General features: G+C 38.1%; 1 protein-coding gene across 1 annotated transcript; it reads right to left on the minus strand.

Moving 5' to 3' along the window:
• Positions 1-56: 56 nt before the first annotated feature.
• On the minus strand, positions 57-14,218 carry NCOA4 (nuclear receptor coactivator 4). Its single transcript, XM_036737095.1, is given in 12 exon segments — positions 57-1,578; positions 2,588-2,728; positions 3,278-4,192; positions 4,195-4,278; positions 4,552-4,695; positions 5,712-5,801; positions 6,772-6,880; positions 7,200-7,288; positions 7,687-7,827; positions 8,767-8,921; positions 13,473-13,526; positions 14,115-14,218. Coding segments are annotated over 10 exon segments (1,860 nt in total). The 5' UTR covers positions 8,908-8,921; positions 13,473-13,526; positions 14,115-14,218; the 3' UTR covers positions 57-1,572.
• Between the last annotated feature and the right edge of the window lie 2,475 nt (positions 14,219-16,693).

Raw genomic sequence — 16,693 nt, forward strand, 5'->3', positions numbered from 1 at the left:
ATCAGCATGTGCAAAGTAATTTAAAATAAGACAAACTTTACAGATACACAAGACAATTATGGTGGTTATGCTTTTAATGAGGATCATCAGCAATTGTATAAAATGGCATTACTGCGAACAATGTTTTACAGACTCAATAGTATCTTAGTATAGTATAGAGGAATAAGTGAGTAACACAGTAAAGTCTACAAAGTTTCTAAGAGCCTAAGATTAAGTTAATTTAAAGGATCTAGAATCGGCTGCACCAAACAGCTATCATTCAATTTGTTCTCAATGAGGTTGAGTCTGGGTAGGACTAAGTAACATTTGTAGAGATACTGATACAAATTTAGACACAGCATAAAATAATTACTAGAGTGGTCCAGAGCACTCTCAGGAAGCCTGTGACGACCTAGAGGTCCCCTAACCCAGTTTGAGGCTAAGGATTTCCAAAAATTCAAATTCAAAGAGGGAAGAAAGAGACTTTAAAAGTTCCCTATTGAGAAAATGTAAAAATAGCACAAATCTTTGTTATTAGGACAGAGCCTGATTTAGGGACATTTGAGGGAATGTTTCACAAATTTTTTCATAAATAAATGCCCCAAGGCACAAGTAGTCAAGACAATCTACTAAGATGTTTTATGGACTTAAACCAAAATTATCCTTGTTATGATAGCCAGCATTTCATTTGCTCATAGTTGAAATGGTTATATCTATAGTGCTGCAGTACAAGATCTTCCAACTACACAGGATGCACCAACGGTCCCTACGTATAAATGTTCAAGTATATAATGGAGCCAATAGTATTTCATGGCAAGCACTGAGCACACTGTATTCTCATTCTATTAATCAGCTAATTTTGACAGGCTATTAAAATACTTTCAACTCCAAGAAAAATCACACAGTGAGATGCAATTAATCTCATTACATACTGTCCACAGTATACATTGTGCTCTGTCCAATTAAGATAACCAGACAGCCCAATAACCTGTAGAGGTTTCCAATTTTTCACAACAGGAAGAAAACTGGAACAGAGCTAACAATGAGGCTAAAAGCCATTATACTTTTTAGTTTCTGCACTAATGAGTATACCCTTTAAAAAGCTAGACACTTCAATATACTGGCAAAATTAGTTTATACATGGGATATAACAGAAAAACTACATGCCAGAAAAAGAATAATTGATGACCACTAAGACAGGATCCAAGAGAAATAATTAGAAATAATCTGCAGAAAGGGCAATCAATACTTTTGGTTAAGAAAGCTGCACTTGGATATTAAGAAAAATGACTTCATTTGGAAATTTCATTGTATGCTTTCCAAGACAACCCAAATGGCAGATGCAGAGGTCTTTGTAAAGGGTAGGCACCCTGATGCAGCACTTACTAGTTCAAAATGTGTGTACTCTTCACAAGTGGGCTTTTCTTAGGTTAACTCAGTTAATAGGTCATTGCTTAATCTCACTATTTCAAAATTTGGCAGAAAAGAAACAACACAATACTAGTAAGACCCAGAAACACAATGATTCAGCAAGCTGCAGTTCATGGATGTGCGGTGATCAGCAGAAAGATTCCTTGGTTTCTATTTGTTTCCTCATATCTGGGAGGGGGGAAAATAGTTCAAATTACTCAAACTTCACTTCTATGCTTACTTTATCACATACTTTTTCTCATACTACCAGAATAGCAGATAGCTAATGTCTTCTTAAGTGTTAATGTACACATCCTTTGTGTAATAGGTCCATTACAGAAGCCCAGGGAAGATAACACGCCCAAGATAACACAGTCTAAAAACAACCCAAGTCTTTTTTATCTATTCGAATACTGATGGTCTCAGCTTTCTTGACTCATAGTAGCAAAAGTCACAAATTGAAGGCATTCCCCACCAACACACACAAAAAAAGTTCTACAATCTCCGCCATGTTTTTTAAAAAGTTGGATTAGATGATCACTGAGGATCCTTTCTAGCTTTAAATCTAGAAGCCTATGAAACTAACCAGGTCCATATTACCAAATCATATAGTAGAACTGTTACCTATCAGAGGCTCAGTGCCTGGAGTGAGGAAGACATGAGTTTATATAGCCTCAGACACTAGCTGTGTGACCCTGGGCACACTTCAGCCAGTTTGCCTCTGTTCCCTCATGTCAAGTGAGCTGGAGAAGGAATGGCGAGCCACTCCAGTATCTTTGCCAAGAAAACCTCAAATGAGGTCACAAAGAAATGGGCACAGTTGAACAACAACCTAATCAGAGGGATAGATTGTGAGACTGCTCTGGGTGGAGTTCAGTCTGTTCCTGTAACCACAAATTTAAAGCAATAATAAATCTTAAAAGGATTAACAGATTAAATCTGTCAGAGGATGTTTTCAACAAATAAAAGTGTCAGCAAATGGGATTATATCAAAATTAGAGGTTAAAATACTGGAGTAATTAAACCATCCTGAAAGATCATCTTGACAGTTTGTTAGCTGTTTGTATGGCAAAAGCAAGTGACTGAACGTAAAATCATAATTTATCTTTGGAACAGTTGCAAATAAACACAGCAAGCTGATTTATCAGCTTGCAGTTTTCAGCCATTAATGATAACATTCACATTTGTGGAGACCTACCTGGACAGGGGTTCGATACAACCACTTGTCTTTATCAACTTTAAGCTGCATACAGGCAAAAAGATCACAAACTGCTGGCAGGCCATAGCAGTCCTGGGGAAAGGCATGTTCTTCATGTAGGGGTGAATTTAGGAATGCTTCCTGTATGAATGAGAGGTTACTATTGAAAAACTGAGAAATAGAAGGCTGAAATAAACTCTCAATCACTTGTCCTATTTAGGTAGGACAAACACATTAATGACTGTCCAACCAGCCTTTCTTTAAATCAGAAATAACAATTAACAAAATGAACTGCCTTTATTTCTTCCAAACATTTTAGAATGTAGGGATTGCTCAAGGAAATAGCAGCCAAATGAGGAAAACCTATGGTAACCCAAAGAGAATAATCTAAATCAAAGACACTACCAGTACAGTTACTCTTCCATTAACAATATGCCACACTTGTTAGCTAGGTGCGTGACTGATAAGGAACAAGTCACATTATCCTGACATAAAAATGTAAATTATAATAGCATTTGTGCAACTTATCTTACAAGGTGCTGAACTGAAGGGCTTTAACAACCCTTAAAGTGGTATGAAAATGTGAATTATTACTCAATGCCATTGATGTATTTGAAAAACTAGTATTAAAAAACATTCTAAAAGCAGTGTCTTAGACCATCCTATCAGTGTTAATCAAGCCTTGCTCACCTGGGCCTTCTTTCGAAGTAACCACTTATCTTCCCCAGGGGGCCGGCTAGAGCTTCCCATATTCTTTGAAGGTAGTATCCAATCAGCTGCATTAATTGGGTGATGCCAAATGGTCATGGGGTTAGGATGCACTTGCTTGATTGGTGAAAACCCCTCCTGACTAGCTTTGTCATCTGAACTGGTTATTTCCCGTGCTCTTAATTCTTTGGGTTTTGTTTTGGCAAGCCAATCTGACAAGGGGCTGTCCAGCAAAATTTTGAGGGGTTCAGGAATTGTACAAGGAGTTGGCTTTGGTGTCTTAGCCTGTTCATCTGCCTCTTCCCTAGAGGGACAGAGCCACATATTCAAGGAGGGTTTCAGCTTCACTGGCTCAGGTTTCAGAACTGGCAGCTGGTCCATCGGGACACCATTTTTATCCTTCCCTTCCTTCTTCAGGAGCCACTTACACAAGGCCTCCTTCTCACACTGGTCTTCACATACACACTCTGAAAAGCTGGTGCAAGGCTCATTAGCTTTGCATACCTCCTCAACTTTAAAAGGAACCTGAAGATGCTGGACAATCCGATTTTCAGTTGATGTGGGGGAAGGGGGTGATGGTCTCTTCCCTTCCAGGTGCTCATTCAGGCACTTCAGATTTCCCAAATTTTCAATCTCTACACCTGTGGGCTGGTTGCCCTGACAATTAGTGCAGGAACCAGACTTGAGAAGCCAATCATTTGTATTATAATCTTCCTTGAAAAGTTGGAAAAGCTTTGATTTCTCATCTCTTTCAAAGCTGCCATTCTCAGGCCCAGGAGAGGTAACCAGCCAATCAGAAAGATCCATTTCTTCTTGCTCAGGGAGCTCTAGGTCAGCCCCTTTTTCTATTTCTGTAGAGAAGGAGCTATTTCGCCTTTGGGGGCTTCTTTTCTCAGAAGTATCTGCTTGTGGAGCCAGTTTTCCAAGCCCTTGAAGTTGCCCCAGATGTTACTGATATTAAAGTTGCAGGTTTGGGAAGGACCCTATCCAGAAAGCACAATGTTAACATTTCTTGCTACAACTAGCACAATTCTTAGTTTTACGTACATTATAAAAAGGATGTTGAATTGTTTACAATTTTCTATTCTCTAAATTAACTGATGACCACTGTTAAAAATATTTGTTCTGATCTTTAGCATTTAAAGCATATTCTAACTTTATCAACCTTTACATAAACAGTTCACCACTAAATTATTCTATTCATCACAATTAATCTTTTACAAAGTAATTACATACACATACATACACACAAGTACCTGGCTGCTTGTCAAAGTTTGCTTTTTGTTAAGCCAGTCCTGGGGGTTGGTGCTGGGTACAAAAGGAGACTGATGAGTTGAGGCCGGTTTGCTTCTAAGGAGCCAATCACGAAGTGGTATAAATGAAGGGCGGAATGATGGTTTCTGCCAATCAGATGACATACTGCTTAATTACATTCATTAGGCCATTCCCACTTCATCCCAACAGATAAGAGTTTGCGCAATGGAAAATGAGTTAGAAGTAAAGATGCAGACCCAATCTGTCTTCCACTAGCAAATGATAGGGCCCTGGGGAACACAAACTTCCCTGAGGCAAAGAGAGTCTTCCAAAGAGTCTTCCAGCTCTATGCTCTAATGGTAAATACAGCAGAAAAGTAAGTTGAAGCCAGATTGTAGAAGGCTTTAAATACCAAGTTAAGCAATTTATATTTTATACTAAAAACAACAGGAACTCCAGAAATGTTTGAGCATGGAAATCTTACTGCCAGACCTAGATCTCACAATCATTTTTGGCAGCTGTGTTTAAGACAAAGACTAATTAGAAAGTCATTATAATAGTCTAGGCAAGAGTTATGAGGACCTGAACTACGATAGTGGCTGAGCAGAAATAATGAGGAAAGACATACATAAAAAATGGGATGGGGATGACTGGGGAAGGGAAAAAGAGAATAATTATTTATACCACACCTACTAGGTAGGTGCCAGACACTGGGCTAAGTGCTTTAAAAAATCTTATTTGATCCTCACAACAACCACGTGAGGGGGGTGCTGTTATCCCCATTTTAAAGTGGAGGAAACTAAGGCAAACAGATAAAATGATCTACCCAGGGTCATACAGGTAGTAAATGCCAGCAACTAAATTTGAACTTGAGTCTTCTTGACTCCAGTCCCAGTGGTCCTCTCCACTGTGCCACCCAGGAGAGGCAGATGTGTTTATATTGGGAGGGGGGAGTGATGAATTTGAGGTAATGATGAGGCAATGTCTACCCCATCAACCAAAATGTCAAACGGTACAACAGTCATTATTAAGCATGTGCCAGGAATTTGGTGGAAGCATCCAAGAAGACTGGCATAACCAAAATCCCACAAGCAAGTCTGGACTCAAACTAAAATTTAAGCTTAAGTAGCCAATTCAGATACAGTAAGAGCTGCACACTTACCTGCTCCTGCTTGGGAAGAGAAGCCCTTCTCTCTACAGGTGGCCCAAGACTGGGTGAAGTGGCACAAGTCATCAGGTGCTCAGGGATTTGCTTAAAGGCAAACAGTCATCCTTTTTATCACACCACAAAATTTCAAATTCTGAAACCCCCTCAAATCATATGGTGCACCCCTATCCTTTTCATTTCGTTTGCTAGATTTTTGTTATTTGGAGGTTTTTTTGTTTCTTATTATGATTTTGCTTGTGCTTTCTTTGGTTCTGGTTCTTGTTTGAATGCTTATAATATATACTGATAAAGGTTTTAGATTCATTTATCAATTGAAAGAAAAAAAAGAAAAATCCCAATCTTAAAAGTAAAGCAAACCCAAAGACAAGAAAACTAAATGTTTCATTTAAAATGGAAATGAAATACAACATGGGCTCTGGTCCTGTATTCCTGCTACAAAGAGGCTTTTGACCTTGAACAAGTCACCTCCCCTCTCTAGCCCATTTGGCTCATTCCTAAAATGAAATCAGGGGAAAGTTCTCTTAGGGTCCCTTCCCACTTTCATGATCTATAAATTTCCAATATAGTACAGGTACAATTCTCAAAACTAATTCAGCTATGCATAGCCTACTTCAGCAAGACAAGTCCCACTGTCTATTGGTAAAAGAATACAACTCTCACTCTTAGCAGCAAATGCCTTTGTGCCAAAATTTATGTCTGATTCATGATAAAATATCGATTCAGTCCTTAGATAGAAAGAGAGAGTGCCATATGAAGAGCAAAATCTAAAAGCTAGGTCACATGAATGATTCTAACAGCACTTTAAGAATCCATTTCCATGAGGTAAAATAAGTGACCCCTAAAGCTTTTCACTTATTTGGGATGTTGGTGCGATATAACTAACAAAAATAAATAGAATTTAAAAGGAGGGCCAACACCAAAGCTATAAACAAATTGTCACAAAAACCATCAAACTGTAGCTTGAACAAAACCTGTGATACCATTAGGCGTACCAACTAGGGATAAATCCATAAATAGCTCAGATGCTCTTATCACAAACATTAGAGGTACCTACCATGGTTTTGAGAGAGCCAAATGTAGTGATGGTCTGACGGAGTGAAGCTGTATCAGCCTCAAACAGGAGGACAGTTGAATCTTCAGGTTTGAGGGTCAAGCTACCCAGCCTAGAAATAAACTTCTTTTTTAATCATTAAGAACCAGAAAAACTTTTCCATCACTTCCAGACCATTCATTTCCACTTTATAAAAAAAAATTTACGAGCCACCTTTCAACTTATTATATAATCTTGTACTTAAAAAAAAAAAAAGAAGGAAGACATAACTGTTTAACATACTACCAGTAGTCACATAAAATGTGCTGAGTAGAAAAATCTCAATTGCACAAGGTTAAGAAAATTAAGACAAAGCAACAGCTAAAACTTCTCTTTTCTAAAATACACAAGTAAAAAACTATAATTCAGGACATCATTCAAAGGTTATTTACCTCTCCAGGCACACAGAAACTTGATTGGCTAGATCTTTGCTACGGGTACATTCCAACTGATGAATAAGACAATTGAATTGTCCCAGTAACTATAAGAAAAGTAAACATCATGACTTTAATCCTAGTGAAAATATATTACGTATCCAAGGTAAAAAGATATTTAAGTTTCAACTTGTATTTGAGATCTATTGATCGACAGCTACATATGCATACATCATGTAAATATATATTAATATATAAACATTTTACAATAGGGAAAATTATATGGCAGTGTATAGTGGTACAAAGAATAACAGACTGAGAATAAGGAGACCTGGATTCTAGACCCAGCCCTGCTACTGTGTGGCCTTGGGTTCATTAACACACTTCTATCAGCTTTGGTTTCCACATCAAAAAAATAATAAGAAAACTGGATAGACAATCCCCCAGTTCCTTTGCAGTTCTAATAGTCTATGGTTATAAACAAAGAGTTATGAGCCCATCTTACCCAGTAGAGTTGTTGGGCTTGCTGCTGAAGTGTTTCTTCTTTAAGCTGATAGATGAGATCTACCTGCTCATACAGCCACACCTCACGGCTGCGCAGACATTCTAGGTGACGGCTTATACAGCTGTGAATCTGAGCTTTAACCTAAGAGAGATACAGGAGTTCCATTAGATCTCATACAGCAAAAATCCTAGTTCAAATTGAATTTCATCTAAATACCAGAACAAAATCTTTGTAATTTAAGTTTCCAGGGACATGACTAACCCCTAAAACTTTACCAGTATTGCCCGTAGAATTTTTTATACCATTTGTACCATTATATTTACTTTTGCAATTTTTTTTAAAGCACCTTAGAGTCAATAGCAAATGAAAAGTCAATAAAAGGAGTCTTACAACAGTAACCCAATCGTAAATAATAATTATTATATCTAAGTAATTTTAGACATTATAATTACAATTATCCATGGAATGAGTCAGGGTCTAGCAGTTATCTCACTACCAATACCCACAGAAAAAGGAGTCATTCATAGTGAGGACTGTTTAATCAGACATGCTACCACATGTCAATATCTGAAGATGATTGATATGACAGCTTAAACAAGATTAATATCAAAATACAACAAGAAAATTATGTGAGTGATTCAAAGGGTCTAAATTTGAAATTCCAAGAAGACAAAACTAAACATTTTTATATTATCTATTAGTCTGCATGGATGTTACCACTTTTCAAACACATGCAGACAATACTTTCCTTCTTTCCTTCAGAAGTCCTTTGTTCAGTAGGATGCATTCTTTGACTTGTCTTTTGTTATATTCCACAATACAGAAACCCTGTAGAGCTACTGAATAAATGCTTCTTAAAATAAACTAAATTTCTGCAGTGGAAGTAGATTCTAGTTGCCCCAGAACTAAATTTGTCAAGACAGCTGAACAGAATTAAGAATACAAAGCAGAGGTGAAATGGTGAAACTAAGTAATCCATACAGGCAACCCTATGAACTTGGCTTCTCAGTCACTAGCATGATACTCAAGTAACTGTACTGATATCTCCAACGAGGATGGATACATTCACAAACTTCATACTTCTCTCAAGTTGTCTTTAATGTGCTGTTCAGCTCTGAGAACACCACCAATGGCATGCTCCAACTCCTTCCGGGCTTCACAGCACCTGGACAGGGGCTCTTTATTGCTGGAACTGCCACTCTGGTCCTGTGATATATTCATGATGAACCCTATTCCTTTAAAAAAAAAAAAACAACAAAGCACAGGTGTAGTAAGGTGAACATTAATGCTCCTCCTTAAATGTACCATTTTAGTCATCTCAACTATTAAAAATTTACTGATTTTCATCATTTCCCATCTAGCTCTCAAATTCTATAAATTTTTGTTATACCTCATGTCAATGGACATTTGGGAAAAGTGTAAGTTATGATTTCCTGGAATCTACAGAGCAACTTCTCTCAAATTTAAACAATTTCACATATTAATTCTAGTGCAATATATTTATGAATTTATGTAGGATCGTATGTGTTCCAATTTTGTAAATTCAAACATTTATTAAATACCTAGTGATAATGTGTATGGCACTGAGGAGACAAAAATGAACTGACAATCCATGTCCTCAAGGAGCTTAAAATCTACTAGGAAGAATTCAATGTGTACCAAAAGCAGCAAAATACAAGGCAGAGTATATTAAAGGCAGAGGGATAAGAAAGAAATACAAGCAAAACAATACAAAAAGGCATTAATAAAAAAAGTTGAAACTTCAAAATTCAGGTTTGAAAAAAATGAAATGTAGACTTGAGACAAATTGTGGAAGGCTTTTTTTTTTAAGTCAGCCTAATATATACTCTGAAGAAGTTTCATATGCAACCTTTCTGTTGTTCTTTGTATACTGAAATAGTTGTCTGCTGATGATTAAGTTCATAATAAAAAAAAAATTTAAAACACTGAAGACAGAATCAGCAAAACTTGGCAACTCTAGGCTCTGAGAAGGCTAGGTTAGAATTATCTCAAGGTCGCTTCAAGTTTTAAAATTCTACCAACTAAAAATTCTATGATTCCAAAAAAGCTGTTAGGACGCCTTAAAGGGTTAGCCCAACTGCCATCTTACAAATGAGCTATAAAAATGATTACATAATCTAGGAAGTCAACTTGTTACTAGTAACACAAGACCACTTTGGGGCCCCAAGAAGCTGGTTCTCTGTATATGAAGCTAGGAGTTATGTAAGTTTAAGGAACAGCACAGGATGAGCACATAAAGCAAATCACTCTAAATTAAACCAAGTAAATTGAGACTTAAAAAAAATACCACATCTAAAATATACCAGTGTAAGTTGTATCACATAACTATAGGCTGCTGACTTGGATTAACACCAAATTTTCCCTTGCGTGAACCTAGTTTAAGTAAGATTTCCATCCAGTCCTGTAAGTGGCAAAACAACAAAATCATAGTCTAACCTTCATTATATTTTTTTCATTATTTAAATATTTTATCATGACGGTGGTATTAATCTTTTTCTTCATTCTATGATGGAACCATATAATCTTGAAGCCAAAATGTAGGCACTATACAATCACAGGATGAAAAAATAAGAACCAATGCAGGCAAAACATTCTTTTATTTATGAAAGCAATAAATGGGGACACTTGATATTATTCAAAGGTCTCTTAGAAATAAGGTCTTCAAATAGGCCTTTGTCATCTCATTAACTCCCTGGGAGTAATTAGACTCAGTTCAGAGGAATATCCCAAGGTTTGAAAGCCAACTTTTTCTTTCTACTCCAGATTTACAAATGTGCATCTCCACCACTATTTTAAAACAAATGTTTAAGCCAATTTGAAAACTTCCCAGGCTGTTATATTTCTGTCTGCATCTTTGCAGGTTAAAAAGCAAAGTACAATTCAACAAGCATTTACTAAGCGCCTACTACACGCACAGCACTAAAAGAAGTACGAGGGAACCAAAGATGAAAAAACAGAGCTCCCGTCCTCAAGGATTTACAATGTAATGAGTAAATGTACCATACACATAATAGGTATGACACAATGTAGAGTAATGTAAGTAATGTAGTAAAGAGTAAAGAGTATAATGAAAATAAAAATGCTCCAGGAAAATTTGATGAAGGAAGATCACACTGGACTATAACATTAGGAAAGACTTCATCAAGTATGGTTTCATCAAGACTGTGGAAGATCTCAACAGGTAAATGAGAAGGAAATGCATCCTGTGCAAACATAGGGGAGTATAAACCATGAAGAAAAGCTTGGATGGAACACAGAGTGCATTTAAAGGAACAGACTGTGGAAGGTCTTCAATGCCAGGCTAAGGAGTTGCCTTTTATACTCTTCAGCTATAAGGAATGAGGGAAGGTTTGTAGGCAGGTGAATGAATGACAAGGTCAATCCAGGGAGCACAAAGAAGCATGGTTTGTTAATATATAAATGATGTACTAGGGAGAGAGAGCCAGGGAGATTCGTTAAGGTCATCACAATGGTACATGTTAACATGTCTAATGCTGGTTCAAGCATAATGGCTATTATGGAGGTAGGCGCAAAAGGATTTGCTAAGTAGAAGCAAAATAAGAAAAGTAATTGATACTGTTCACCTTCACATTTTTTCAAAGAACTCTAAAACCATTTATGACTAACTTAAAGAACATTTTGCACAACTTCACTTACAGTTAGAAGGTAGTGAAAGGAAACACAAGGCAAAGGGTTTAAAACTCTGATCTTTCTTTTGGATATAAAGATTCTGAAAATCCCTTCATGCCCTGTACTTTCCCACCCAGAAGTGAGAAATATATGAAAAACAATTGGATAAATTCAATGAAACGTCCAAATCTACTTTAGGAAGGAAAAATAACAGATTTATTCTCAATGACATAGAAAAACTTTTTCTCCCCACAAAGAAGTTTCCACTCGCAATTCAGTGGTAGGATTTATTTTTTTAAAACACATCTGAAAGGAAATGAAACTCAGCTGAAAGAGCAAAAAAACATTAGAGATTTTTATTTGTGATGTTTTGGGAAGAGCAAGAGACCTGTCTAATTCCAGCTTTATGATTAACTGGGTGACAATGAACAAGTATTTAAGACCCTATCACCTCAGTTTTCTCACATGTAAAATGGTACCTGTCTATGTCAAAGAGTGCTTTAATACTGTTGAGAGTAGCATTTTAGTGAATATAAAGTCCTTGAGATTAGGGATTGTTTCATTCTTTATGCTGGTATCAACAGCACCAGTACAGTGCCTGGCACATAGTAGGCACCTAATAAATGCTTACTGATTGAGGTCACCCCAGGGAATGGGACAGTAGATATAGGAAAAGCTTAAGTACAAAAGACCCTGAAATATTCAAATGAGATCCTAAATGTAAAGCCCCTTGTAAATCTTAAAGGGCTATAAAAACTTGAGTGACTTATTACTCAAGCTGCAGGTTTTTTCCCAAAGCAGTGACTACTCTGAGTACCAAAGGGTACAGAGTTGTTGAAGAGAAAGGAGATTTCCAAGTAGTAGTTTAGTGTGTGTTGCTGATTCCATATATATTACTCCCTGGTGGACTAATTATTGGCAGGGAGATATGGAGTTAAAAGTAAAGCACGCCTACCAGAGACTCATTTGGGCTAAGAGGCTCAGGTTAAAATAAAAATGACTACAGAAAAGATTAAGCCTGTTGTTCACTCATTCCTTGGTAAGAATTAACTTCACTACTAAAGATTTTCAGTCTGATCCTCATTGTACTTCAGTTTTTTTAAATCCTGGTGACATCAAGGTCAGAATTATAAACTAGATCAGAAATCACTATCTAATACTTATCACTCTTACAAAGAAAAAATAATTCAAACCACTTTCAAAATTATCTATTTAATGACCAATAACCATAATTTTTCAGGTGTTTCATTCCTCCCATACAATTTTATCAAAAATCCTTTAGAAAACAGCCTTGCTAATAATGATATGTTTAGACTGATAAGAATGTAGTTAGGAACAAGATTACCAAACAGGAAACTTAAGGGGGCTTTTTGACTCAACTCTGCCCCAAATTAGCCAAAAGATATTGCGCAAGTTATTTACGTGGGAGGAGGGAAGAGTCCTATTTCTTCACATGTGAAAAAAGAAGACTGGACTAGAACAAAGGTTTTTAATGTAGGATCCATGAACTCCTACTTCAGTAGACCCCTGAATGTCTGGGTTTGTTGTTTTTTTACTACTTTGATGACTGTCAGTCAATATAATTGGTTTCTTTATTTTGGTAAAAATAAAATCAAAACTGGTATTTTATTTTATCCACTTAAAAATATTCTAAGAAAGCCTCCATAAGACTTCAACAGACTGCCAAAAAAGTCTGTAACAGAAAAAATGTTAAGAATTCCTGAGATGCCCAGATCTCAAAATGTCAGATTTCAAATTAAAAAAAAAAAACTATGAGTTTTACTCCTTTCTTAGAATCTTAATCTACTTTTGAAAACATTTGAAAACTTTCTATAAGATAAATATATACTTGAAATTTTAAAAAACTCAATCCCAATTGTTAATGTAAATCTGATTTTCCTAATTTATTAGCAGTACAAATACCTCAACTGAACAAAGACAAATGAGTCAGTTTTTGGAACAATTGTTGAATTTAAAAAACAAGAGGTATAATGAGATTTCTGGATTCATGTGTAAATGTTCATATTTCTTGGTATTTAGCAAGTTCAAAATAACAAAAAAAAATTTAAGCAAATATTTCATTTGCAAAACTGGAAAATAGCAATCGTTAGATTTCTTAAAGTGTTTAAATTTACCTTGAAAAGGTTCTTTTTCACTTGAGGTTATCTTCCTTCCGACTGTTCGATCTTCTGAAAAGAAAAAAGTGACACAATCCTTAATTAAATAACTACTACCCTTTTCAATTATTTAAAAAAACTTGCTTCCTTAGCTCACTATAGGCAATCAATATGGATTACATATGTACAGCACAAATAAATATGCATATGTTAGTGCTAGATTTACATATGTAAGCCAAGCACTTGAAATTCTTAAACCTAGACTTAAGTGACAGCAAACTTTTGTGGCCCCGTGCCACGTAATGCTTTTCTATTTCAAGTCACAAAATGATTCATTCAACTTTCTAGGCTTCCAAGGACACTGTCTAGTAGTATTGCACACTTAAGATTCCCTTCTGCCCCGTAGTTTGTGACATGTCAGTTCACGGCCCCTTCCTAAATAAAATGCTCCTCTTTCAATGTGACAATGTGACAACCTGCAGCTACCAGGCGCTGTCTGGCTCTCTGCCGCCCGTACGGACAACCAGCCTACGCCATTTAAAGTCCTAGCTTCGGTGTCATCTGCATCCACAGACCCGAATAATACGAACTCATGCCACTCCTTCTCCTCCTCCTCTCCTTCCTGCCCCTTGGGTGTCCCAGTGCAGACCGCCTGCATACCGTTCGTGCCTGACCGCCACCAATCGGGCCAGGCTCTCCTCCTAGCCAGAGAGGAAGCCAAGGAAACAACAAAGCCTGCAGCACACAATTTAGCAGTTGCGGCTACGGGAGCGAAAATTTATCCCGGAGCTAAGCCAGCATTCTGCCCCGCCCCTCCCTGTCACCTGACTCCTGCGTCAGCAGGCCGCCACTGCCCGAGCTGCAGCTTGCACGTCCGCAGCGGCTCCGGGGACTGGGCCCCCACCCCCACCCCCGCAGGGCGAGGCCGCCTCGCAAGCCCTGCTGGGTAAAGACTGGGAGCAGGCCCAGGTGGTCCGGGTATGCGGGGCAGGGCGGGGAGGCGCGCTCGCAGCCTTGGTGTGCGGGCCGACCACAGACGGCCTCTCCAGCCTTAAACGCTAGGCTGCTTTTCGGAGCGGCCCAGCAGCTCTCCTGGAGTGCAGCGGGGGCCGAGGCCAGGGCGCGCCGACGACAGCACCCCCACCCCCGGATCCGGCCCCTCTCCGATGCCCCAGTGCCCGCAGCTCGGACACACTGCCTCGGCTGCATCGGCATTGTGTGGCTGCCCACCTGTAAGAGATAGGCAGGCCGGAGGGAGGGGGAGGGGCGCGCAAGGAGCAGGCGTCTGCAGCCGAGACCCCGGTCCACCGGGGGGGGCAAGCGGGGCAGGCTCTCTACCCGTATGTGTGTGTGCACACACGTACACACACATGCATGCATATACATAGACTTGTGTATAGAGATGAAAGCTATCTAGGGCTGTGTGTAGATACACAGATATCTACAGATACGAATCCTTGAGAGCAGAAACTGTTTTTAGCCTTGCTCTGAATCCCGCGCCCAGCACAGTGCCTGGCACAAGGTTAAGTGCCTAATAAATGCTGACCGTCATATGAACTACAGGTTTATTCTGTCCCAAATGTCCGAACGAAGACTAGTAGCCATAGTTGATATAATGGATAAAGCACTGGACTGAAACTCGGAAAAAGTGAATTCTAGTGCCATCTCTGCCCCTATCTCCTCCTACCAAAAATAACGTAAAAACAGTTTCTAGGGATTGATTACAAGGTATACACCAACTGAAAGTATTTTTACTATTTAATTAGGAATCTGATCAGCTAAATGAAAATAATTCAAAATTCACACCAATTTCTAGATTAAATGGCTCACAAACAAAGCCGGAAAATATTTTGTCCTGGCTCTTTCCATGGAAAACTCTCTCATGTTAGAGCTATGGGAATAATGCTTTTCTCTTGAAAGATGTTTATTCTAAACAACAAAGATCTAGGACATAACTTAAACTGTGAAAACTGTATCCACTGTAAAAATCCTCCAAAGCCATTCATACAGATACTGAACCTATCTAAAATTTAGAGCAAAGAATAAAAAGAACCTGGAAATCACTTTGCCTCGAATTATCAAACAGTACCTTTTCTGAGGACTTACTAAAATAGATCAAATACCAACAGAGTCCAAGGTCACATTTAGTAGAATGTCTGTCAGGCATTTCAAACTCCATTGATTTTAAGATTAGATAAAAAAACTGACTCTGTATGTAGAAGGGGGTGAAGACATATCTTTGCCCCCACTTTTAAAATAATAAGGTGGATTACACTAAAACTGAGTTAAATGTTCATTTAATCCAAAAAAGTATGTTAAAATTAATTTAAATTATACAAGTAACTAAGCTGTTCACACATTGTCACTCAGTGATCCCAATATTGAGCATATACCTCAAGAAAGAATTAACCGGTCTCTGCCTTCAAGAAGCTTACATTTTATAAGGCAAATAACCCGGACATATATAAGTACACATAACATAAACACTGGCAATGGGGGTGGTGGGACTACCAGCTGATGGGATCAAGACTTGAGCTAACCTCTGTAGAGACCTAGGACTCTAGAGGTGGGAAGGTAGGGTATCCTAAGCAGAGGCAGTCTGAGCAAAGGCCCAGGGATGGAAGATGGAACTAAGAATATGTGAAAAGGTCTAATATGCAATAAGCCTGGAAAGGGAAGTTGGAACCAAATTACAAAAGGCTCAAAATGCCAAAGAGTTTTTATTTGATGCTGCAAATAACAGGGAGCCACTGGAGCTTGCTGAGCAGGGAAGTGATATGGTGCTTTGAGAAAAATCACTTTGGCAAGTAGGACAGACTGGAGGGTAAAAAGATTTGAGACAAGGAGACCAATTATGAGGCTATTAAAATTGCCAGGATTCAAGGTAAGGAGAACCAGAGCTAAAGTGACAGCCCTCTCTCCAGAGGAGACAAATTCCAGATCTAATGGGGGATGAGCAGTTAAGGATGACTCCAAGGTTTCAAACTTAGGTGACTAGAAGGATAGTGGTACTCTTGACAGAAAAAGAAAAGTCTAGATGAGAGGTGAGTTTTGGGAAGATAAGAAGTTGTTTTGGACAAACTGAGTTCTATACCGCAACAGAAAAAGAATACATAGAACATGCAGACTGACAAAATGTGTGTTTTGGTGACAAAAAGGAATTAGCTAAGAAAAAAAAAAAGAAACGAGTATGAAAAGAAACTTTTCTTTAAGTTTATAATGCCCTAACAAGAGACCCA

This window comes from Trichosurus vulpecula, chromosome 8 (assembly GCF_011100635.1).
Source record: "Trichosurus vulpecula isolate mTriVul1 chromosome 8, mTriVul1.pri, whole genome shotgun sequence".
Classification (NCBI taxonomy): Eukaryota; Metazoa; Chordata; class Mammalia; order Diprotodontia; family Phalangeridae; genus Trichosurus; species Trichosurus vulpecula.